Below are 26,254 nucleotides of genomic sequence, written 5' to 3'. Positions count from 1 at the left end.
GAAAAATGTGCATGGCGGGGGCGCAAGTTATAGTTACCTTAGGGTACGAGTTATAGTTAATTGAGATAACTATAACTGCTGAATTTCTTATGGTTTTGTGTGTGTAAAATCTGAACCTAACTATAACATCCCAGTAACCTTTGGCTTTTTCTTCCTCCCTTTACCTCCACCTGCTCCTCCTCCTGAACCCTAAAATCACTCTCTAACCCCTTTTAAACCCTTAAATCAAACTTTCATTTATTTGTACTTCCCTTTACATTTATCCACCCCAAACCTTAAAGTCACCCTTACCTTCCTTTACCTCAACCCTCCACCTTAAGTCTAAAATCACACTTACCCCTTATATCCTAAAATCACCCTGCCCTCGCTTTATCTCTACCCACCCTTAACCCTAAAATCAAGTTTGCCCCACTTTACATCTACCCACCCCTTAACTCAAAAATTAAAATGATCACTTTTAACCTCTGTCTACCACTCAACCCTTAAAATAACCCTTAACCCAAATCTTCAAATCAACTATAACTTGCCTTTGCCTCTACCGTCACCTTTACCCTTTTTTACAAATAACATTAAATTAATTGTATTTAAACAAATATACATATACTTACCTGTGGAGTAAAGTAATGCATGGTAAAGGATACGTGGTAAGGGTAAAACCCCACTGAATATACTAACCTGCATGGTACAGACTGTGGGATAAAGGTCATATGGAATAACAGTTGTGGGGTAAAGGACACATACCATGGCCATGTCAGCACCAAGGCCTACCTCATATGCATGTGTGGGCTTTTAGAGGCCCAGCTGTCATTCATGTGGATTATCATACCGATGCTAGCCTTGTTCTCTGGAGCAATCGTACTAAGAACCACAAGCCCAGGAATCACTACTGTGAGTGAGTAATACTCACTGCTACATCAAGTCCCTCCTTCTTTCTAACCCAAGGGACGAGAGCTAGTCTCCCTTTTGAAACCCACAAGGAGTCATACCCTTAAGAGTAGTTTTTATCCTGGTGTTTGTATATAAGGGCTCACTAGGATCATTCATGTAGTAGTGGGATCCTGGAAAGGCCTGCACTCTTACCCGAGTATTCTGCCGGCAATATCCCCAGTTGTTGGGTGGGATTTACCCAAAGTAACCCCATAAAGCCCCACAATTGTACAAATCGGTGCAGAGGATGAAGAGACATTTTTCACCACTGTAGCTACTTTGTGTAGGTTGAAATGGATGTGAAGCCATGGTCTTGCGACAAGGAGCTTTCACAGGTCAGGGTTCCAGAAACTACATATGCTCTTAGGGCCGACTCCCCATCCTTCCACATTTGCCCATTGAGGATGCCGGATCTCAGTGGCAGAATCTCATTATACAGGTAGACAGGAGTGTTTATGACTGTGCTAAGGCATCTTATACAAAGTTGATCTTACCAAGTTGTGACAGCCTATGTTCCATCATAAAGTTGAGTGTTGCTACTAACCTATTTAGTAATTTTTCGAAGCTAGCACCCTAAAGGCCTTAGTGAAATCCTAGGCCCAGAAACCCAGCACAACCAAGCCAGATAATCTGCCAGAGAGAAGCCACACGTAAAAAAAAAAACAATTTATGTGTTTTTAGGAAAATGTGATAGCATCTTGTGGACTAATTGTCAGTGGCCTAGCAAGGGTACTTTTGACCCTATTCAAGCAAACAACTGTCCCACCCACTGCTTGTACAGCAAAATATAACCATAATTTGGGCATGGTTGTGTACATATTAACCCTGGGCGCAAGTGGGACTGCACCTGCTGCACTGTATGTAGCTACGCCTCTGAATTAGAGCCAGGTTGTGCTACAGCAATGGCACTTGCACTCATCTGTAAGGGTGCATTTCCACGTTAAACGTGGACAACAAGTCAAGCAAATGTAAAGTTCTGAAGAATTTCTCTGTATTCGCCCGATGCAGAGAAGGATGACTTCATGCAGGGAGATTGGGAGAAAGTTGTAATGAAAAAACTGTCTATCATGATGTCCTTTTCTTTTCTTTTAGTTAAGAGACCCGAGGGGACCATCAGCTCAGTGTTCATTACCATCTGTATGAGGTGAGAACACTTCTGTTATTCACTGTATGCATACATCAAGTGCTATGTTGGTACTCCAGGGCAGCTTGGAATTACACATCACTGACCTCGGCCTTTGCATGTGGGATCCGCATCAGCTGTTGGTTGCCAAGGGAAGGTTTGTCCATGAACACATTCGTCAATCATGAAGCCAAATATTATATTGTTATACTCACTTAAATTAAAGATATGATCAGATTGCTAATGAATGTGTTAGTAAACAAAGTCAAACTGGCAGGTGAGTAAACAAATGCAGTGAACTTGTCCTTCTCAAATTCACCATCTGTAATCTTTAAAGACGAAATAAACGATATATATATATATATATATATGTGTGTGTGTGTGTGTGTGTACCTTCCATTAAATAGTAACAAAGAGCAAAATGTAAAGCAATTATAATGCAGACCCGCATTTAAAATATTGATAAGATCTGTAAATTTTGCTATTTGCTGTTTGGCAGGTTCCTCGGAAACACTGATTCCACCATGACAATCCTAGATGTCTCCATGTTGACTGGATTCACCCCGGATGTGGATGATCTAGACAAGGTACTGTAATAAATGCAAGATGTCGTACCGCGATCCGCCCACCTCCCAGATTAGTAATTGAGAAGCTGCAACTAGCCTGTGACCAGAGGCGCAACTAGAACGCAATTTCAGGGGGTGCTAAGAAAACATTTCGGGGGGGCTGAACTTTTAATCAGTAGGCAGAGTGGAGCTGCAGGGCCTCCAACAAGGGGTGAAACAACAGCAAGGCCTAATTAACATTCAATCTAAGGGGTTGAAGGGAAATTTCTTGAAAATGTCCATTTGTATTGAAATGCACTTTCGATCACATCATTTGGTTTAAGTTCTTTTTTTCGCCTCATCATGTCAGATTATAGATCCCCATAGAGAGCTACAAGGGAAACTTGATCTTGTCATAAAAGACAAACTACTGACATGACACCATATAGAAAAACCTGCCCATTCACTTATTCTAGACAGGCAGTACAGTGGCTTGACTACCCTATTTATTTGAACCTAAAGGAGATCTAATGGGTAGTGTGTAGCCTATACATAGACTTAGGACCTTATAATGAGTTTGGCAGCCAATGAACCGCTGTACGACGTTGGCAGTCCAACCCTGGAGAGCTCTGCGGTCCAACCGCCGTATTACGAGTTTGGCAGATTGGTTTTGCAAAGACCGCGGTAGAATCGCTGAGATTGCCAGCAGACCGTTGGGTTCGCAGTCGGGGAAAGGCAGCTGCCATAGGGCGGTAGAGGGGAGTTGGACCGCCGTCCTAATTACGAGTTGCCTTTTCCACAAGCTGATCATGGCAGTCAGACTGCCTGCTTCAAGTGGGTGGACACAAAGAATTTCGGGTGTATACTCACCTCTTTCTGGTTCTTCCAGGCTGAGTCTGACATGGATCTCTTTCTTCAGGTCCCCACTTTATAGCAGTATCTTCACCCCGAGTATTATGACCCTGTTTGCGTATATCTAAAGGTGAGTCCTTTTCATACCATGTACCCATTGCCTGAACTACCCACATATGGGACTGACTCCGTTAATGGGTAGATGGTATTTTTCAACATGTGTATCATCAAAAAAGACTAGCTAGGTATGACTATTAGTATGTTGATTCTGACCAGTTTTGTCAGGGGGCACCTGGTAGGTGTGTTCATAAAGCCCTCACCCACCAACCTAGTTGGTGGCATGCTTCATCATCGGGCCCACCCAGTGACACCTAATGTGTCCCGGGTGTGCTTCGACGCCTGATTACAGCGGAGCTGGTATGCTACTGAGTGTGCAGTGTGGGGTGTTAGTGACATGATAGTTAAAACGGCTTGGCAAAGGTCCCAGTACCCGAGGGTAAATTATATTTTAATAACTGGGCCGCCGTCAGCGGTTAAAATAAGGCTATAGGATGTTACAGGCGGCGAGTTACTACCTCCTACATCCGTGGGGTGGTCGACATGTTTCAGCCAGTGCCTTAGAGTAATCTGGCTTTCCTCAGGACCTTTAAAATGGTGTTGGTGCAAGTTAAAAAGTGGGGAGTGTAATGAAGACTATGTGTTACACTCCCTAAGGTGTTTCTCTAGGTGTGAGAGGGGGATTCCCTTCTCATTCATACCTGTACAGAAAACATATATGACATAGACAAAACATGTAGGGAAAGAAAGAGTCAGTTGGCATCTCGCCACATAGTCATATTCAAGACTGACTTGCCGAAACTAAAGTGCATGGTGGGTTGACTATAGTCGGCTAAGGTGTAACGGTAGTGGTGGTAACAAAGAACACAATGTGGGAGGAGGGTCTGAAGGGGAAAATAGTTTAATGACCTAAGTGCACCCTATCCCCTAATCTAACTCGCAAAAAAACACATGGCATCATGGTGACCGTCTTAATAAAATTTATCCTTAGGCACCATGATAGTCAATTTTAAATATCACTCTTTATTAGCACATATTCTTTGAGCACTGCAACTTTTCATTACCCACAGCTCATAACACAACTGTTGCTTGGCTTTCCATCACTGGTGGATCCGATACTAGAGTTCCCTCATGATACTTGCTAATGAGGAACCTAGTGGATACCAGTCTGTATTCAAAAATCCCAGATGATGAAGTTCCGCCAATAGGTGGGCTGATGGGTTTTCTTCTTCACACTCACTAGTTTATACACACACCTTTCATGTGAAAGCAGACACTCTAGCCTGTCTAGACCAGTAGCACCCCCTTTGTGTTTTTTACGGTAGTGGTGGTACCGTTAAGGTGATAGATCGCAGCTAATTTGGCGTGGTGTTGCTAAGACACAGGTATCACACAGTGTGGTACATAATGTGATAAAGCGTAAGTAGCAGTTCTTACGCTAGGGATTTGCAGCCAATGCTTCCAGGAGTGAAGCGACAAGGGGATGACCCTGTTGGGAGATAAGGGTGGCCACTGGGGTTAGGAGACCTGTGGGGAGGAAAAAGCGCTTACCCAAATCGTTGCTTGTTGGTCGTCATACTCACAGCCTTTCCGATCAGAGCCTGCCGTGTACCTGTTGCGCCGTCTTCGCACTCCGGTGAACTGGGCTATCGGTCTCTGTTCGTTTTTATCTGCCCGCTAATTAGTTGATGATCGGCACCTGTGGTGGGAAGTAATGGTAGACAGACTTTCCCGGGTGTGCCGTTGGCATGGTGCGCGTGCGCATTAGTAAGACGCTATGCGAGGCAAGTGGTGCATGCGCGGATAGCAGGTGTGTCCGCGCATGCGCAGATCGATGGGAAGGGCTGTGCACGTGTAGCGCACTGCAAGTGAGATTGGGGCATGCGCGATGGCGTGTGCCCTCAGTATGGTTGTAAATGGGTTAAAAATTGGGATTAAAGAGGAAAAGTTTTTTACGATAAGAGTTATGGGGGTGTGATTATACTGGCTATAGGCAACAGTAGTATCGTCTCATAAGGTGTGATGATGTCAGTATGTCACTGAGTTCCAAGGAATGGCATCGTTCAGGCCATTGATTTGGGTAGAAAGGCGGTAGATCCAGCGTTGTTCTTTACTAAGGAGTCTTTTCTCATTGTCTACTGCCAATTCAGGCAGTTGCTCAATAATGGTCCATGTGAGGTCATTTGGGGTGTGACAATGGGTGATGAAATGGTTGGTAAGTTTACTGATATTTTTCTTGCACCTAATGGTGCTTCTGTGCTCTGTGACCCTGGTACGAATTTTGCGGGTGGTCATGCCTATATAGTGGAGGCCGCAGGTACAGGTGAGTAGGTGTATGACATTGCGTGAATTGCAGTTGGTGTGGCTACGTTGGGTCCACACTTTGTTCGACTCAAGTTCCAAGGTTTTTGAGTGTGTAGTCAGGTGACACACACTACAGTCATTGCAGGGGTAGTGTCCGGTAACTTTAGGGAGTCCCCAGGCGTTCAGCAACGTGTTTGGTTGTTGTGTGCTCTGTATTTTAGGGCGGGTGTTCACCAATTGGTCCTTAACGTTATTGCTTCTTTTGTAAGCAAACCTGGGAGTTTCCCATTGTCTTTAGCCGGAGTTAAAAAGTAAAAAGTCCACATTTGTAAAGCGCACAATCACCCATAAGGGTCTCTAGGCGCTGGGGGCTGTCGGGAAGATTAAGCGAGCTATTGCCCAGAGTCACATGGTGCTGGGCTAACCTGCCGCCGGAGCCGGGGATCGAACCGTGGTCCCCAGATTCCAGCGTCAGTCGCCCTGGCCGCGGCGCCACACCTCTCCCACCAAGTTGAGGATCTTCCAGTTTTTTCTGATGAGTTTCGCTACCTCAGTGGAGGCTGTATTGTATGTGGTGACGCAGGTGATGGGCTGCTCCTGTTGTTCTTTATGTGTGGTTTCAAGGAGTGCTTCTCTATTATGGTTCTTGGCCCTTTTTTTTGTTTTGGAGATTATGGCTTATGGGTAGCCTCGTGCCTCTAGTTTCTTTGCTAGTTCAGAGGATTGTCTTTTGTAGTCAGCAACGTCACTGCAGTTTCTGCGTATACGTAAAAACTGCCCAAAGGGAAGGTTTTCCCTCAATGGGCGAGGGTGGAAACTGGTGAAATGAAGTAGGGAGTTTCTTGCTGTAGGCTTGTAATATGTGGTAGTAACCAATCTGCCATTTTTAACTGCAATGTCTAGGTCTAGGAAGGCAAGTCGAGTGGCACTTGAGGTGCTTGTAAACTTTAAGTATGGGTCTCTGCCATTGAGCCATGTGAGGAATTCCTCCAGGGCTGCTTGATTTCCTTGCCATACCACAAGGATATCATCTATGTATCAACGTCATTTGATGATGTGGTTGGCATAGGGGTTTGTGTTGTCACTGATGTGTGTCCGCTCGAAGTGGTGGACATAGAGTCCCGCCACACTGGGAGCGAAAACACTGCCCATGGACGTGCCATTGGTTTGGAGGTAAAAGGATCCTTCATATTCGAAGTAGTTTTCCTTGAGTGCTAGGGTGGCACATTGTAGGATGAACTCCCTCGGGGTGCGGTTCGGCTAGGAGACTCCATGAGTACGTCCCTTAGAACTTGCAGTGTTGCGTACTGCGGTAGGCAGGTATACAGACTCTCAATGTCCAGGCCTACCAGGAGTTGTGTCGCAGTGTTGAATTCCATGTTATTGAACACTTGTAATAGATGTTTGGTGTCCTTCATGTAGCTAGGCGTCTGTTGCACTAGCGGGTTAAGGAAGAAATCGCAGTAGCATGAGAGGGGTTCAAGGAGGGAATTAATGCCTGACACAATGGGTCTACCCGTAGGAGGGGTTGTGTCTTTATGTACTTTCGGTACAGTGTAGAAGTACGGGATTTTCACTTTCTGAGGGCAGAGGTATTCCGCCTCCTGTTTGGAGATGTGCTCTGCATCGCTGGCACTCTTGACCAATGTTTTAATGGTGGTTTGGAGTGTGTCGGTGGGGTCTCATTCCAGTCTTTTGTAATTTCTGGTGTCACTGAGCAGTCTGCGGCATTCAGTGTCGTAGTCTTTCTTGTCTAGCATGACAATGCCTCCCCCCTTGTCGGCTGGTTTGATGATGATCGAGGGGTTATTCTGGAGGCGTTGGATGGTGTTCCTGTCTTCTTTAGATAGATTGTTGAAGTGGTTGGTGAGGTTCAGTAATTCAACATCGTTGTACACTGCCAGTTCGAAGGTGGTGATCTCAGGGGGTACAGTGGACGGTGGTGGAATGAAGGTTGATTTTGTTCTCAGGCCCGTGATGTTTGGGTTATCATTGGGATGATGGTCGTCCATTATCGATTTCCCGAAGAAGGCCTTGAGTTTTAGCTTCCTCAAGAATTCTGCCAGTTCTACATGTAGTTTGAATTTGTCGAGTCTAGACGTAGGGACAAACGATAGTCCTTTCTCTAGTACTGTTTGTTCTTTGGGTGTCAGAGGTGTGCTGGATAGATTGAACACCATTGAAGTGTGTGGTTTGTCTGTCACTGTTTGCTGGTGCCAGGGTGGTCCTTCGCCTTCTGACGGGTGTTCAAACTCACTGGGTTCCCTTCCTCTGCCCAGTGCACCTGTGGTTGCTGTTGGTTTTGTCTTCTTCTTCCTCTTGATCTTCGGCCCTGTCCTAAAAAAGGGATGTGGGAACCGGGGTTGCCTGCGAAGAGTGGCATAGGACCCGGGGATACAATGGTGGGTATCCAAAGTATGGGTTTTGTATCGGGCCAAAATTGTGGGGGGGTCCGTAAAACTGCCCAGGTTGAGCTCCCTGCCAAGTGTTTGGCCATCGCTGGCCGCGTCGGCCTCTACCACCTTGTTTGTAATAACCAGGGCTGGAGTCACTGGAAGCGGAGCTGTCATCAGCCGATGAGTCAGTTGTGTTTGGATTCTTAGGTGGTGGGGTGAAATCGTCTTCAGAGTAAGGGTATGTTTTTCCGTAACTGAATTTTTTTAGGTCTTTGTCAAATTTTTTGATTTTGGCTTGCGTCAGGTATTCCTTGTATTCATTTATATCTTTATTTTGATCATCAAGTTTCTTTTTGTAGGCGGTTATGGTTGTCTTGAAGTGGGTCTCTGTAGCTTGGATGTCGATTATGATGGCATCCGAGAGACGTTTGGCCGTCTTGATGATCAGCACCATCCAGTCCCCGGTGCAATGCCAGGCGATCTGGGCCCAGTCTTTCCTGAAGGTAGGGTCTTCTTGAAAGATCCTGGGGGCGTTGGTAATGATGAGGCCCATTGGAGCTGTGTTTGTTCTTAAATACTGGGTTAGGATCACACCATTGAGAATTGTTCGTATTCTGTTGCGCTTTTTCTCGGTTAGGGTCTTCCAATCAGTGGTTTGAGCTATAGACTTAGCAATGTTGAAATCTGCTTGGAACGAGGGGTCTGCGAGTATATCACTCACATCATCCTCACTGAAGGTAAGTCCATGGTTCTCTGCCATGGTTGTGGTTTTAGACTCTCGCAGCTGTGCGCTGCCTAAATATGCACGTATCAAGAGAGAGAGGGAGGACTAATTAGCTAATCCGTGTCCCCATGGGTTATATGTATCATCAAAAAAGACTAGCTAGGAATGACTATTAGTAAGTTGACTCTGACCAGTTTTGTCAGGGGGCACCTGGTAGGTGTGTTCATAAAGCCCTCACCCACCAACCTAGTTGGTGGCATGCTTCATCATCCGGCCCACCCAGTGACATCTAATGTTTCCCGGGTGTGCTTCGACGCCTGATTACAGCGGAGCTGGTATGTTACTGAGTGTGCAGTGTGGGGTGTTAGTGACGTGATAGTTAAAACGGCTTGGCGAAGGTCCCAGTACCCGAGGGTAAATTAAATTTTAATAACTGGGCCGCCGTTAGCGGTTAAAATAAGGCTATAGGATGTTACAGGCGGCGAGTTACTACCTCCTACATCCGTGGGGTGGTCGACATGTTTCAGCCAGTGCCTAAGAGTAATCTGGCTTTCCTCAGGACCTTTAAAATGGTGTTGGTGCAAGTTAAAAAGTGGGGAGTGTAATGCAGACTATGTGTTACACTCACTAAGGTGTTTCTCTAGGTGTGAGAGGGGGATTCCCTTGTCATTCATACCTGTACAGACAACATATATGACATGGACAAAACATGTAGGGAAAGAAAGAGTCAGTTGGCATCTCGCCACGTAGTCATATTCAAGACTGACTTGCCGAACCTAAAGTGCTTGGTGGGTTGACTATAGTCGGCTAAGGTGTAACGGTAGTGGTGGTACCGTTAAGGTGATAGATCGCAGCTAAATTGGCGTGGTGTTGCTAGGACACGGGTATCACACAGTGTGGTACATAATGTGATAAAGCGTAAGTAGCAGTTCTTACGCCAGGGATTTGCAGCCAATGCTTCCAGGAGTGAAGCGACAAGGGGATGACCCTGTTGGGAGATAAGGGTGGCTACTGGGGTTAGGAGACCTGTGGGGAGGAAAAAGCGCTTACCCAAATCGTTGCTTGTTGGTCGTCATACTCACAGCCTTTCCGATCAGAACAACCAAACACGGTGCTGAACGCCTAGGGACTCCCTAAAGTTACCGGACACTACCCCTGCAATGACTGTAGTGTGTGTCACCTGACTACACACTCAAAAACCTTGGAACTTGAGCCGAACAAAGTGTGGACCCAACATAGCCACACCAACTGCAATTCACGCAATGTCATATACCTGCTCACCTGTACCTGCGGCCTCCGCTATATAGGCATGACCACCCGCAAAATTCGTACCAGGGTCACAGAGCACAGAAGCACCATTAGGTGCAAGAAAAATATCAGTAAATTTACCAACCATTTCATCACCCATTGTCACACCCCAAATGACCTCACATGGACCATTATTGAGCAACTGCCTGAATTGGCAGTAGACAATGAGAAAAGACTCCTTAGTAAAGAACAACGCTGGATCTACCGCCTTTCTACCCAAATCAATGGCCTGAACGATGCCATTCCTTGGACCTCAGTGACATACTGACATCATCACACCTTATGAGATGATACTACTGTTGCCCATTGGCTATAGCCAGTATAATCACACCCTCAGAACTCCTATCGTAAAAACTTTTCCTCTTTAATCCCAATTTTTAACCCATTTACAACCATACTTGGGGCATACGCCATCGTGCATGCCCCAATCTCACGTGCAGTGCGCTACACGTGCGTAGCCCTTCCCATCGATCTGCGCATGCGCGGACACACCTGCTATCCGCACATGCACCACTTGCCTCGCATAGCGTCTTACTAATGCGCACGCGCACCATGCTAACGGCACACCCGGGGAAGTCTGTCTACCATTACTTCCCACCACAGGTGCCGATCATCAACTAATTAGCAGGCAGATGAAAACGAACAGAGACCGATAGCCCAGTTCACCGGAGTGCGAAGACGGCGCAACAGGTACACGACAGGCTCTGATCGGAAAGACTGTGAGTATGACGACAAACAAGCAACAATTTGGGTAAGTGCTTTTTCCTCCCCACAGGTCTCCTAACCCCAGTGGCCACTCTTATCTCCCAACAGGGTCATCCCCTTGCCGCTTCACTCCTGGAAGCATTGACTGCAAATCCCTAGCGTAAGAACTGCTACTTACGCTTTATGACATTATGTACCACACTGTGTGGTACCTGTGTCTTAGCAACACCACGCCAATTTAGCTGCGATCTATCAACTTAACGGTACCACCACTACCGTTACACCTTAGCCGACTATAGTCAACCCACCATGCACTTTAGTTTCGGCAAGTCAGTTTGAATATGACTATGTGGCGAGATGCCAACTGACTCTTTCTTTCCCTACATGTTTTGTCTATGTCATATATGTCGTCTGTACAGGTATGTATGAGAAGGGAATCCCCCTCTCACACCTAGAGAAACACCTTAGTGAGTGTAACACATAGTCTGCATTACACTCCCCACTTTTTAACTTCCACCAACACCATTTTAAAGGTCCTGAAGAAAGCCAGATTACTCTAAGGCACTGGCTGAAACATGTCGACCACCCCACGGATGTAGGAGATAGTAACTCGCCGCCTGTAACATCCTATAGCCTTATTTTAACCGCTGACGGCGGCCCAGTTATTAAAATTTAATTTACCCTCGGGTACTGGGACCTTCGCCAAGCCGTTTTAACTATCACGTCACTAACACCCCACACTGCACACTCAGTAACATACCAGCTCCGCTGTAATCAGGCGTCGAAGCACACCCGGGACGCATTAGGTGTCACTGGGTGGGCCCGATGATGAAGCATGCCACCAACTAGGTTAGTGGGTGAGGGCTTTATGAACACACCTACCAGGTGCCCCCTGACAAAACTGGTCAGAGTCAACATACTAATAGTCATACCTAGCTAGTCTTTTTTGATGATACATATAACCCACGGGGACACGGACTAGCTAATTAGTCCTCCCTCTCTCTCTTGATACGTGCATTTTTCAACATGTATCATGCAGTTGCAATGCACATACAGGCATCAATATATTTGGTAAAAGTACTCCCCACCGCAGCAAGATCTCCACATCCATACCGTCAGCACCGTGGTCAACTCTTAATACACAGGTCTTTGTACCACCAACGCCGTGGACTACTGGAGGGGTGTACGTGGCTCTCCCATGGTCAGACTGCCAAACTCGTAATAAGGCCCTTAGCTACGAGTCTAATATAGAGGCAATTATTGTATATCCACGCTAATTATTTGCTTTCCATTCTTTCCTCAGCTGACAAATAGAGTTGACAAATACATTTCCAAGTATGAAATGGATACGGAGCGGTCAGACCGTGGATCTCTCATCATTTACCTTGATAAGGTAATTTAGCATTGTTCTTTACTGTATATATTTCTACAAGATTGTATGTTATCGTCTTTCTACATAAGGGGATTGCTTCTTATGGCTGCTACTGTTTGTTGAGTTCTTAGAGACAATTGATGGTGCACAATGGTCTTGAGAGACTTACATCTTGGAAGTAATGAGCACTTTCAGTAAAAACCATGGATGGGCGAATGGGGCAAGTCTCAAGTCAATGGTTGTGGCACATTTATAACTTCAATACCAAATGGAGTTCCAGACTAGGGGCCTGATTTTTAGTTTGACGGACAGTGATCTCCCTGTCGGGATGATGGAGGGTATTAACTCTGCAATGCTGAGAGACTAATGTACGTCAAATTTAGAGATGGCCACCAGACCAGCGCTCTTCTCTGTACCTTCAAGTTACAAAAAGTTTGCAGGTGGCAGCCATCAATTTTGATGTCCAGCCACCCACCTTAGAAAAAATTACAAAATCATAAATTAATTCCCAAAGTGGCAGTTTGTTTTTCCTGGTGATAACAGACAGAAAAACAGGACATTTCATTGCCCACACTAAACAGGGCTAGTGGTTTAATACCCTTCCTCCAATGGTCCCTATTACATCAGAACGCTGGAGGAAGCTTTCTGTCGATGGAGTCAATGGGGCTACATTGAAGGAAACCTTATAGTCCACCTATCTTTACAAGAGGCAGGTGCACAACGAGTTTGACTGATCCAAAACTCTTTTATTTGTCAAAATCAAACCCTAAGTAAAAATACCAAACGTTAACTTATTCTGATTTCCATCCCACCTACAACTGATTATTGTAATGACCAGCCCACCCATTTGATACTATTATTCATTTTGTCTCACTCACAAACTCACAGATCATCAATGAAGAGGAATATGATTAAACGTCCAACCCATAGGTGCTGGAAGGACTTTTTATGTGCAGATACTCTGCAGTTGTAAAGATACTACTAGTAAAATACATTTGTGACTAGCAAACAATCATAAACTTACACAAAGTTTGTTTACCTTTATGAATCAGGCCCATTATGTTTTGAGCGCTATATAGTTTTACTAGTACAACTTTATGTTTGTGCACATGTAGTGGCCATTCCAATAGAAAATGTGTTACTTTTAAATGAGAGCGTGCTACCACACCATGGGGCATATTCACAAGGACTTATCGCTGAGGTAGCGGCACTTTATCGGCGCCAAAGTGGCAATAAATTTATCACCCTATTCACAAGTTGGTGCTAACAGCTGATATCACCAGTTTTCCTGCGATAGCAACTGCAAAAAACATCACCACAGATGACACAGGTAACTAACGCTAATGATATGCAGAGTAGGCGTTCCCGTGCAAAAAGCCGTGACAACACCACTTCGCAACATTCTCAACAACCAGCCAGATCGATGATAAGATCCTAAAACATGTGATAAGGCACATTAGCAGCAGGGATTTAACACCTGCTCTTACCTGGTGTAAAGTCAGACGACAACCTGCACCATAAAAGGGAGCCCAGCCCAGAGCCACACCTGAAGAACAACAGATGCCATGGAGCTACTGATCATGCAGCTCGGAGCCCAGAGAGGGCCACAACACCCACAGCCACTGCACCCAGGCTCCCCCTTCCCCTGGACCCCCCCACCCCCGGACTACCACAGAGGCAACGCAGACAAAGACACGGACCTTCAGAAAACGCACCAGCCTCACAGACTTAACACCAGAGGACGTCATTGCCCACTACAGGCTCAAAAGGACAATCATCCTCCGCATCCTGACCATCATTGCCCACAGGCTGACGGTACCAACGCAGTGGACAATCAACATCCCTCCGCAGACACAGCTGCTGGCTGTGCTGCCAAGTGTGGCCTGGATGTGCTGGTCAGACTGCAGTATGCAGACCACAGACATGTCCATGTCGACATATACTGCTGGTGTTTGGAGTGCAATGAACAGTGGACGCAACCATGTCACCCCAGGCAGTGGGGAAGATCGCAGAAATGTAGCTTGTTATGTCCCCCCCATAAGCATGAGCGGAGTGGGCTGGCCGGGCTTAAACCAGGACAGCGTAGGGGTGTGAATAAAAATCCTTTTAATCTGGGCGTGGTTCTCTTCCGTAATGGCCAACGTGTCTGCCAGGGCGGCGCCTCTCACCCCGCCATGAGGCTGACACCATGAGTGGTGGCGCCTGCGATCCTGTGCGCCTGCTGCACCCCAGGCCACTGGTCCCCAGACCTGTCTTGGCCGCCCCTGCAGACCCAGGCCTCACTGCTCACCTGCCGACACCGGCGTATGTCAAAGAGGGCCCACCACATGCCGGTGCAAGCTCCAGGCCCGAGGCCCACGACCTTGGCAGCCTCCTCAGACCATCGTTGGCCACCGCGACACAGGCTCCTAGCACTCCTTTCTCGTTGACGTGCTCCACCGCTGCTTCCAGCCTGCACTGCGGTCAAGTAGGTCACACATTTGGAACTGAGTCTTGATTTTTAAATGGCCGAGTTCATATCATTGTACACAAGGAGAGGAGTAAGAGGAAGTCCGGAGGAAAAAAGGTTCATCGTTATGGAGGTGATCAAACATTACCAACAACTGCTCTGGTGACATTAACTCTGTGCGTCGCTAGCCAATTACACGTGGGTGTGGGCCCCTGCTGACCGCTGCCTCCGACCTACTCTGGGTTCTAGTAGGTCACACATTTGGAACTGAGTCTTGATATCATGATGGCCGAGTTCATATGTTAATGGGACCTTTGATATCTCTGTACTCCCTTCAATGTGGTGCCACCAACTCTGTACATAGCATTCCAATTACATGTGTCTGTGGTCCCTTGCTGACTACTGCCTTCGGCCTACACTACGGTCGAGTAGGTCATGCTTTTGGAACTGAGCCTTGATTTATTTATTGCAGTGTTTATATCATTGTACAGGCCTCATCGCAGACTGCATCCCCTTTCAGCTCTAGTGCCACTAACTTGGTGCCCCGAAATTCATGGACACTCTCTGGTTGAACTTTGGTGGCATCTGAGTATATGGCCTGGGGGTTGTCTTCATCATCATGTAGCTTATACTAACTTTGTGTTAAGAATAAGTCTGTAGCATTCATCTCCTCCATATTGCCTGTTTCTGCTTGGCATTGCCCTCTGCATCATGTCTTGGAAGAACACCTTCCACTGTCCCCGAAACACTCTGTGACATTCATCTTGGACATCGACAAGGACCTGATCAGCTGTTGTGGCCCTTCCTCAGTGCACCGCAAGTCACCGTCCCATGACGGTGTGCCTGTGCTGGCCGCCGTGCATCCGGGGCCACTAACTCTGTGCATCTCAAGTCATGCACCCTTGCTGTTTGAACTTTGAACTTCTGATTGTCTGATCACTGTTGTAGTTGTTGCCAGCACCAACCACTCCTTGAGGGCTGGCTTACACTCACCCCACAACCATGCAACACAAGCATCACTGGACATGTGATCCAGGCAATAAAAGGGGCTCGTCGCACGTGCCCTTAGCCAGTTCCACAAAATATCTAAGTGTGTCTGTGTGGTCATTATGTATGCATGAGGGCCGCGGGCCCTACCACATAACATTGTGCTGTGTACAGCGGACGCAACCATGACACCTCAGGCAGTGGGGTAGACCTGGGACATGTAACTGTGTCGTACCCCCCTGTAAGCGTAAGCGGAGTGGACTGGTGTATGACAGTCCAGCGTAGGGGCTGTGGTTCATCAACCCGGGGCTCCGGACGTGCTTACGTTTTGGCCTTGCCAAGGTAATAACTAATGCGTGTGTCTATGTTGTATTGTCTGCACCTCCCGTCCTGCAATCGACAATGTTGTAATGTAGCATGCCCCCGGAGTGCGCACTCAGCCGAAGGGGTAAATGAGGGAGTGCAAGCCCGCTAGGGGTCCGGGATCATGCATGCAAACTGTTGTGTGCGTCACTATTACCGCAGCATAAGCCAAAGGTCTACCCTCAACCGCATCGCGAGTTCAGCCAGCCATGGACTCTACATCTGTGTCCACCCTATTGTTGCCATAGGCCTACACACACATGGCTGCCCACCTTCAACACACAACATCACAGTGTCGTTTTTAGGCTTGTGGACATGCGCAGCCAGGCATGACAATGGTGTGCCGTAGGAGTGCAAGTGATGCAACCGCGCTGCGCACAATAGTAAATAGGCTCGGGGAGGGAGGAGCAGTAGTGAGGCTATGTAATACACATTGATGCTGCTCATTTGCTTTAAGCAGTTCATGTCAAACAGGAATCACTAAATCACATTTATCACACACCAATGAACCAGTGAGCCTGCCAACACATCATGCAGAACCAACTATTGACTCATGCTCAGAGGCAGTACAATGCGGCCCACAAACATACCAGGGGTATTGTGGAACGCACATTTGGCATGTTGAAGTCACGTTTCAGGTGCCTGGACATCACAGGTGGAAGGCTCCTGTACAGCACAGACATCGTGTGCAAGATGATCGTTGCATGTTGTGTGTTGCACACGCACCAATGCCCCATGGATACAAGTGCCCGATGCACCGGACGATGATGAGGAAGATGAGGCAGGTGGACCACACCCCACTGCAGCAGGAATATCCCGTAGGAACACCATCATTGACAATTTCTTCACATGAGCATGTCACATTGTGACAGACCTTAGCAATCATGGGACAGTACAAAATGACCACAGGCACAGCATGTGCAAATAAATTAATTACAACACACATTCCCTGAGTGCATGTCACTCCTCTGTACAAGCACATCACTCTGACAAGTGTAAGTGCAACATGTAGTGCTAACAATCTTATGATTTGAAAATAGATGGTGGGTGTGTCACCTCTGTACAGAGAGGCTGTTTAGGGTGTCACGTATTCGAAATGCCATTTCTGTGTGTCAATGATAGTACAGAATCCCACTCATCAGCTTTTCACTGGTGTCCCAATTCATTACATATAGGCTGTCATTTGTGACTTACAATTGACAACAGGCCTTCTTTTGGGGTCAAATATCTACCACCATGATGCAAGGATCAACCCTGTGACTCAGGCCCCACAGCATGAGCAACATGGACATAAGGGGGATTCACTGCATCTACATTTGTCCATTATTTCATACTTGATTAATCATAGACATGACATGTCTGTGGGTATCAGTATGTATTATTCACATTCAGTATAGTGTTGAAGCTGTCTTAGTTCTGGGCCATGCAAACAACACTTTGCAACGTTGCCCCGTGGAGGGCCAGCCACAGTCCTTTAGGGATTGACAAGTTACTTGGAAGGGGAAGAGTCCAGTCAGCAGGCTGATTGCTGTGTCATTGTTAAGCAAACAAAATATGGCATTCTATGTCGAGGAAGATTAGTGTTGCATGGTGTATCGGGGGACGGTGGAAGGTGTTATTCCAGGGCATGATGCAGAGGGCAGAACCAAGCAGAAACAAGCCATATGGCGTAGATGAGTGCTACTGCTTCCTTCTTACCACTAAGGCAGATTCATCATCATCTTTGTCCTGTGAAGTTTCATGCGCCTCACATGTGGGTGGTGGTGTTTGGTCTGCAGCACTGTGTGACACTGACACATCAGGGTCCGGAGATGTGGATGTAGAAGTGGCAGCAACATTCATCTGCGCAATGTCTTGTGGCATCACTCCCATGATGTGGATCTGCAGGGCATGGAAGATCCCATCAACAGCTTTCTCGTATGCAGCCGTGGTAACCATTCTTTGCGCCTAGATCTGCTCCATGTTCTCCATGACCCTCCTTATGTTTCCCAAATCACTGATGACATCGCTGTAGCTACTATGACTAGACAGTTGTTGTTGCCTCTGAGTCATGACTTCTGCAACGCCAGCCATGGATTGTTGTAGGGCATGGGGCGGACAGTGGGTGTCCGTTAGGGAGTGTAAGTGGTCCCTGATGGGATTTAGACACCCATGTATGGCATCTAGTTTGGCTGCCATGAGGTCGAACCCCACCGGCACCTGTTCAGCCAGCTCCTTCTGGCGTCTAACACTGCGTTGGAACGCCATGTGTTCTTCGGTGAGATGCTGGGAGCCAGACGTGGTGGTGGGTGCTTCCTGCTGTGTGGTCTGTGCATGGGTTTGGCTCACCTCGATGGTGCTGGGCTGCCCTGCTACTGGAGATGGGGTTTGGAGGATGTCCATGAACCGCTGGAGTTCATCGTAGTTGATGTCCTGGGGGTCGTCTCCATTATCACTGACGTAATGTAGGGTCTGCTCTGCAGGAGGTGTTGATTGTCCCTCTGCAATGTAAAGGGGGGATGCAGTTTCACAGTGTGTTCCATGTATGTTTACGTATTGGCAAAGTTTACATACAGACTGCATGACAATGTACATTGTGACTGTTTGTGAGGAGATGCCTATTTGATGCAGTACAGTGGACATTCAATCAATCAATCAAATAATTTGTAAAGCGCACTACATACCCGCGAGGGTTTCAAGGCGCTGAAGGGAGGGGAGGAAGGGGGTGCTGTTGCTACTGGTCGAACAGCCAGGTCTTGAGTTGTCTCCTGAAGGTTAGAAGGTCTTCGGTTTGTCGTAGGATAAGGGGGAGGGTGTTCCAGGTCTTGGTGGCGCGGTGGGAGAAGCATTTGCCTCCTGCTGTGGTTTTATGGATGCGTGGGACGGTAGCCAGGGAGAGGTCTGCGGAGAGGAGTGTCCTGTTCGGTACATAGAAGGAGAGTCGGCTGTTGAGATAGGCTGGGCCGGTCTTGTGGAGTGCCTTGTGTGCGTGGATCAGGAGCTTGAAGGAGATTCTTTTGTGGTCGCGGTGGGGACGTCGGGGCTCCGGCGTAGAGGTCGTTTCCGTAGTCGAGTCTGCTGCTGACTAGGGCCTAGGTGACTGTTTTCCTTGTGTCTGTCGGGATCCATCTGTAGATCTTGCAGAGCATACGGAGGGTGTTGAAACAAGTGGAGGAGACAGCGTTGACTTGTCTGGTCATCATGGTGAGTTTCGAGTCGAGGATGACTCCCAGATTGCGTGCTTGGGTGGTGGGTGCGGAGGGGGGTCCCCAGTGATGCGGGCCACCAGGAGTCGTCCCATGCTGAGGGGTTGGACCTGAGGATGAGGATCTCCGTCTTGTCTGTGTTCAGTTTGAGGCGGCTATGCTCCATCCATTCCGCGACATCCTTCATTCGCTGGTGGAGGTTAGATTTGGCGTGAGGGGGTCCTTGGTGTCGTCGGCATAAGAGATTATGTTGAGGTCGTGCTGTCGGACGATGCGTGCGAGAGGCGCCATGTAGACGTTGAACAGCGTCGGGCTGAGGGAGGAGGTCCAGTCCAGGGCCTTGTCTTGGATCCCTGCGTTTTGGAGTCATGTGCATAGTGTGATGTGGCAGACGGTGTCGAAGGAGGCGGAGAGGTCCAGAAGGATGAGGGCCGCCGTCTCGCCGTTGTCCAACAGGACCCTGATGTCGTCTGTGGCAGCGATGAGGGCTGTCTTGGTGCTGTGGTTGCTGCGGAAACCTGACTGGGAGGGGTCCAGGATGCTGTTGTCTTCGAGGTAGCGGGTGAGCTTGATGTTGACTATCTTCTCAATGACCTTAGCTGGGAACGGAAGCAGGGAGATGGGCCGGAAGTTTTTAAGTTCGCTCAGTTCCGCCTTGGGTTTCTTCAGTAGGGCATTGATCTCAGCGTGTTTACAGCTCTCAGGGACGGTCGTGGTCTCGAAGGAGAGGTTGATGATGTTGCGTAGGTGGGGTGCGATGGAGCTGCTGGCTTTGTTGAAGATAAGGGGTGGAAAAGGGTCAGACAGTGAGCCAGAGTGGATTGTGCCCATGGTGTTGATTGTGTCTTCGATGCTCACGTTGGCCCAGGTTGTCAGGGGGTCGTAGTTGGTGGGGTGTGGTGGTTCCTGCGTGTTGGTGCCTGTAGGGGTCGGCTGGGGGTTGAAGCTGTTGTGGATGTCTGCGATCTTGCGGTGGAAGAAGGTGGCGAGGGAGTCGCACAGGGCGTGTGACGGCGGGATGTCGGCGCTGGAGCTGGGGTTGGAGAGTTCCTTCACGACGTTGAAGAGCTCCTTGCTATTGTGTGCGTTGTTGTTGAGGCGGTCTTTGAAGGAGGTCCTCTTGGCGGTCCTGATGAGGTGGTGGTGGTTGCGGATGGCGTCTTTGTGGGCTGCGCGGCTGCCAAGTGACTTCTCACTGTGCCATATGTTCTCCAACTTCCGGCAGGTGCACTTAGACGCTGGGAGTTACGGGGTGAACCAGTTGGCTCTCTTGCTGGTGTCTTTAGGGTTTGTTTTTTCAGCGGGGCTAAGGTGTTGGCGCAGTCGTCCATCCATCGTCAGAGGGTGCACACGCCATCGTCGGGGTTCGTCGGTGGGTTGAGTGCGAGGTTTGTCTGTAGTTCTACTTCGGGATTTTGCCCCAGCAGCGACAGGGAATCTATAGGGTGCGGTGATGTGCGACTGGTTTCCGGAAGGTGAAGTGGATGCAGTGGTGGTCGGTCCTGGTAGGTTCGGAGACGTGGCTGAAGGAGACTTGAGGAGAAGATGGCGTCGAGCGTGTGCCCGGCGATGTGGGTCGGCGTTGTGACGAGCTGTTCCAGTCCGAGGTTTGCGAGGTTGTCTATCAGGGTGGAGGAGTTGCTGTCGTTGTTGTTCTCCAGATGGAAGTTCAGGTCTCCGAGGAGGATGTAGTTGGTGGAGGTCAGTGCGTGCGTGCTGATGAAGTCGGTGATGGTGTCGCAGAATTGTGGTCTGGGTCCGGTGGTCTGTAGACGAGGGTGCCTCTTAGGGTGGTCTGGGGGTCCGTGTGGATCTGGAAGTGCATGTGTTCGGCGGTGCTGAGAGTGTCGTCGGTGTTTGTTGAGACCCTGATGGCATTCTTGTGGACGATGGCAATTCCTCCTCCGACTCCGTTGGTGTGGTCTCTGCGGGCAATCTTGTATCCGTTGGGGATGGCTATTGTGATGTCTGGGGAGAAGGCTTCGTTCATCTAGGTCTCGGTCAGGAAGGCGACATTTGTACTGTATACAAAGTAAAAACTGTATACAAAGGACAGTTGTACTACATCACAGATGTGAGGTTGTACTCGTACATTGTCATCTCACAGTTTTTTTTCTCTGCATTTATGGTGTATTTTCCCACATGACGTGTGGGAATTCCAGGCCTGTATCTGGTTATCGTTGATTTTGTATCGCGGTTTGGGACATCGGCGCTTTTTTCTCGTTCATGTTTTGCATTTTTTAGGGGTCACATTAATTTTAACACGGTCATTTGACGCGTTATCGTGAGACTATCGCATGGTACCGCAGTGTTGAGAATACAACGTTTACACGGCGTTATTTTCCCGCAATAGACTGCGATGTGAAAAGTTGTGTTAAGCTAATTTTGCGATAATTATCACACGTTCTTGAGAATATGCCCCCATGTTTTAGAAGTATATATGCAACATTGTGCTCCAAAATTCACCCTCAGTCAACTGCTATATTTGTTCTGTGTAGGGCCCTTGTATTTTTCACGCTCCCTATGACTTCAGTGATATAACATCGGTCACAGCACCCACACTGTGAAAATTATTTTATTTCCACAGGTTCGATCACAAGTTACGTAGGATAACAGAAGAAAATCTGACTACGGAATAGAAAAATACAATAGGAGGAGTAGCTTTCTACAGCATAGGAACAGAATGATGAAATATATTTTCTGAAAGCCTAATCAATTGTCCACAATCCCAAAGTTTTAAAATGTAAATTTAACAAAATGGATAACAAAATAAACTAAACTTCGACAAACAATTCAAGAGAGGTGTTCATGGTACCACCAGAGCTTCTCTTGGATTGTGGCCCATATGGACCACCAGTCTCAGTATCAAGTGCCACAAAAATAGTCCAAATGCACAAGATATGGATGTATCATGATGGCATAACATTTTCTGTGAGTGCGATATGCTTGCACGGTATGCAATATAAAATAATGCTAAAGATATGCAAATTATTTGTTTGCAGGACTAGTTTTACAAAAGTATCTATTGTCACTATACCCAGAGTTTCACTGTGCCCAGTGGTTCCTAATTGGTCCTCTACGTGGTCCACTGACAGGGAGGATACTCATTGAACATAGTCATAATTCCACATGTATTCATTCATATGAACCCCAATAATTGGGCTAGTGGCTGTGCATCAATGCATGTAGCTCAGATGGTTCCATTATAAAAATAAATCCAAGCAGCTAACCAGGCTTTAAACTTTGGGGGCTGATTTACAAGCCCCTTGCACCGCCAGTGCATCACTTTTTATATGGGAAAAAGTGACATACTGGTGAACAATGGGATTGTAAATAGGTCCCTGGATGTTGAACACATTGGTTCCTCATGATATCCATAATGCTGTGCAAGAGCGGAACATAGAAGGATGGGTTTTCCTGCTGCTGCCAAGCTCGCTACATAAAATTTCCAAGACAGTGCTTTTCTATCCTTTAAATGTGATTCAAAACTGCAAGACTGTGGAGGCTTTTGGGAAAGAGCAAGCAACAGAAGGACAATCTACTTATCAATAAGAATAGTTCTACAGACAAGAGTATCATGAGCTGTTTCTCAGAGCCCACAAATATGAGGAGAAAGACATGTTACTTATCTGTATCAACGACTCCCCTGCAAAGTTAGGAAAGAGAGGGAGGGAGGCTGCCGTCCGCAGAACTTGTGCGTCCAGGGACGGACCGCCCCACCCCACTTGCTACGCCACTGTCGTTAAGACACATGATTGGGGGGCGTACTGTAAGGAGGACATGTCTGGCATTGCCTATACTCTGTGAATGCTTTACTGAATCGTGCCAATTTGTACCATTATGGATAATATATATAAGGTAACTGCCAACTTGTATTTCCAGGTTTCAAACACTCAAATGGAATGCATCAAATTCAAAGCTCACCAAGAATTTGAAGTGGGTTTGCTCCAACCTGCTGCTGTCACTATCTACGAGTATTATTCTATAGGTAAGATATCCTGCAGCCACAGAACTCCTGTGAAGTAGAGGTAAGACCCACCTCATCCCAGCATCTTCAGTGGAAGGCCTGCAGATACAAAAACCTTATATGAAACCTCACAAAAACATCCATCCTCCTGTTTGAAAATAGAAAATATTGGACAGAAATTACAACAGATGAATACATATCACTGGAATCTAGAAGTGTGCAATGTAGAGCCATGAATGCCAGATCCATTCCAGATTTTCAGGATATCCACCTACTCTGAATGTAGATATATTGACTCCAAATGGAAGTTATTTCCTTAGTGGTTAATATGAAACTCTGGCATGGATCTGGCTCTTCTGGACCTACTTATACACCAGTACTATAGGACTATAGAAGTATCAGAAAATGAACAATGTCTTGTGAAATACTTATTGACACCTTAAGTAATTCATCTTCTAGCTACTTATCTGTCATTTTGCCTGCTTGGTAATTAGTAAAACATTTGAAATTTGAAATGACAATACACAAAAGGAAAAGAATGTACTGACCCTTCCACTATTTAACAGTGACATGTTAGAGGAATATACTGGCCCAGTGAGAGAGTTTACTCATCAGGAAATGAAGGTGGTGTTTTAAATATCCGTTCTCCTAGAAACAATCATTACTGCATTTGGGAATCATTTAAATACCTGGTAAGCTTGTGCTCTGTGAGTTCTTTATATGGCGTGTCATTTTTGTGAAGGGTTAAATATAGTATGCATGACTAAACAGTCGCCTTGATAAACAAACAAACACAGATAATGCTCATGTAGAACAAGTACGACTTGTACTAAGGCTTACTATCTAAGCTAATACTCCTAATATTGGACCACATTAAAATCCAGCTCTTCTGCCCTATTTACATAAGTAATACCTGTGTATGAAGGCAAGCCACGGGAACAGGCTTCAGCAAAGCTATATGTTCTACAACCTTTATAATAGTTGGCACGTAATATGTAAATGTGTAGATGCATAAATTGTCATTTAATTATTGCTATTTATACGTTTTTATAAAAATATATTTGGTACAGACAACGATGTACATCGTATACCTCAAGCTCAACCTAACCAAGACCGAATTGCTATTATTTGCTACGAACAACAAACAAGATGCTGTACAAACCTGGCTCAATGACGTGAACCTTGATGGCTTCGAACCCCAACTTTCAACAAATGGCAAATCACTTGGATTCACCCTGAACACATTCTCTCCTTCAAGAAACACGCAGCCAAAAACACAAAGACAGTTTGGTTCTGGCTCACTCTTCGAAAGAAAGTCAAACTGTTCCTTGCTGGGAGTGACTTCAGAACTTCTGTTCAAGCCCTTGCGCTCTTACATCTGGATGGTGGTAATACCCTACTAATGGTCTCCCAGACTCCCCACTGGCACCCCTTGGGGCATCCTGAGCTCAACAGCACGTCTTTTCCAGGCACTAAGGAAATATGATCACATCACGTCCATCCTGATGGAACTCCATTGGCTCCATTTTTTAGCCCGCTCCATCTTCAAAACCAGGTACATCATTTATAAAAAACCATCACATACAGCACCCAAGCTTATCTTTCTGATAACCCCACAATCTCTGATGGTCCTCGGCATGCCTGCAGCCAGGAAATCGTCACGTTGCAGATTAAGAAGTGTAAAAAAGAAAAAAATAAGACAACAGGCCTTTTCCATTTATGCACCCAGGATCTGGATTAAAATTCCCATATTGGGGCCCACCAGTAGGGGGGCGGAGCAGTGACCACAGACAAAGGAATAGTGTGATAAAGGCCACTTTCCATCCTTGGCCTGTGCCGCACAAAACTATAACTCACTAAATAAACAACTGCCCACCCCTAAAGCGGATCCCCAAAATTGCAACATCATACAACAACCCATCTGCAAAATCCTCCCTACCTACCAACTGTAATTGACCTCAGTGTCCCCCACCACCTACCAACAGTCCAGACCTCCTGCAAATACCTCCCTTCCTTAACTAGGAGAAGCGCCCCCACGAGCCCCGCACAGCACCTGTTCCAGCGACACCACCAACGTCACCTTGTGACCAACCAACCACTGTTTGCACCATCTTCCAACAAAACCCCTTCAAAACGAATCCAAAATTACCACAACTAACCCAAGAAAAAAACCCTAAATAGGGAGGGTGGGTGGGATAAAAGCTTGTTCCCCCAACTGCCTAACCGGCTGCTGTGTCACTGCACACCAAAATGGTGGGCAGTGACACAAAATGTCCAGTCAAATACCCTCCCAGCCCAAACAGAGCCCAAAAGCAGCCCAAAAGACCTCCCCCAGCCCAAGCAGCCCAAAAACCTAATGCTGTTTACCAGCACCCCCTTCCCCCCTACTGCCCTAAAACTACCCGGGGGGGGGGGGCAGGCCTCCCGCTGGTCGGCCGCCCCCCCCAAATCCCCATTGGGGCCAACCAGTAGGGGGGGGAAGAAGTGACCACAGACAAAGGAACAGTGTGATAAAGGCCGATTTATTGGAATCAGGTGCACCCTACAGATTTCCATCCTTGGCCTGTGCCGCACAAAACTATAACTCACTAAATAAACAACTGCCTGACAACCCCCAACCCCCACCCCTAAAGCGGATCCCCAACATTGCAACATCATACAACAACCCATCTGCAACATCCCCCCTACCTACCAACTTAATATGACCTCAGTGTCCCCCACCACCTACCAACAGTCCAGGCCTCCTGCAAATACCTCCCTTCCTTAACTAGGAGAAGCGCCACTCGAAAATCGCATAGCGACTTTCGCCCCCCCCCCCGCCCCCCCCAGGACTCCAGCCCCCTCGTACACCTGCGTAACCCTAAAGCACAATCCAACGCCTTCTTCAATTGCACAATGTATAACTCCATCCCATACCTAGAAAGGTGAACCCCATCCTCTCTGAAGAAATACACCGCTCCGTACCTAAGCTCGGGATGCTCCATTCTACC

General features: G+C 47.2%; 1 protein-coding gene across 1 annotated transcript in view; it reads left to right on the top strand.

Moving 5' to 3' along the window:
- LOC144764150 (complement C3-like) overlaps positions 1–26,254 on the top strand; it is a 604,987-nt gene that overhangs the window by 486,968 nt on the left and 91,765 nt on the right. Inside the window, exons 38-41 of the mRNA XM_078650287.1 lie at positions 2,020–2,071; positions 2,550–2,637; positions 12,245–12,334; positions 23,180–23,285. Coding sequence (XP_078506413.1) covers positions 2,020–2,071; positions 2,550–2,637; positions 12,245–12,334; positions 23,180–23,285 — 336 coding nt within the window. The remainder of the gene's footprint in view (positions 1–2,019; positions 2,072–2,549; positions 2,638–12,244; positions 12,335–23,179; positions 23,286–26,254) is intronic.

Source organism: Lissotriton helveticus, chromosome 1_1 (assembly GCF_964261635.1).
Source record: "Lissotriton helveticus chromosome 1_1, aLisHel1.1, whole genome shotgun sequence".
Taxonomy (NCBI): domain Eukaryota; kingdom Metazoa; phylum Chordata; class Amphibia; order Caudata; family Salamandridae; genus Lissotriton; species Lissotriton helveticus.
Note: the sequence above shows the minus strand (reverse complement) of the source record. Positions and strands in the feature narration are given on the sequence as shown.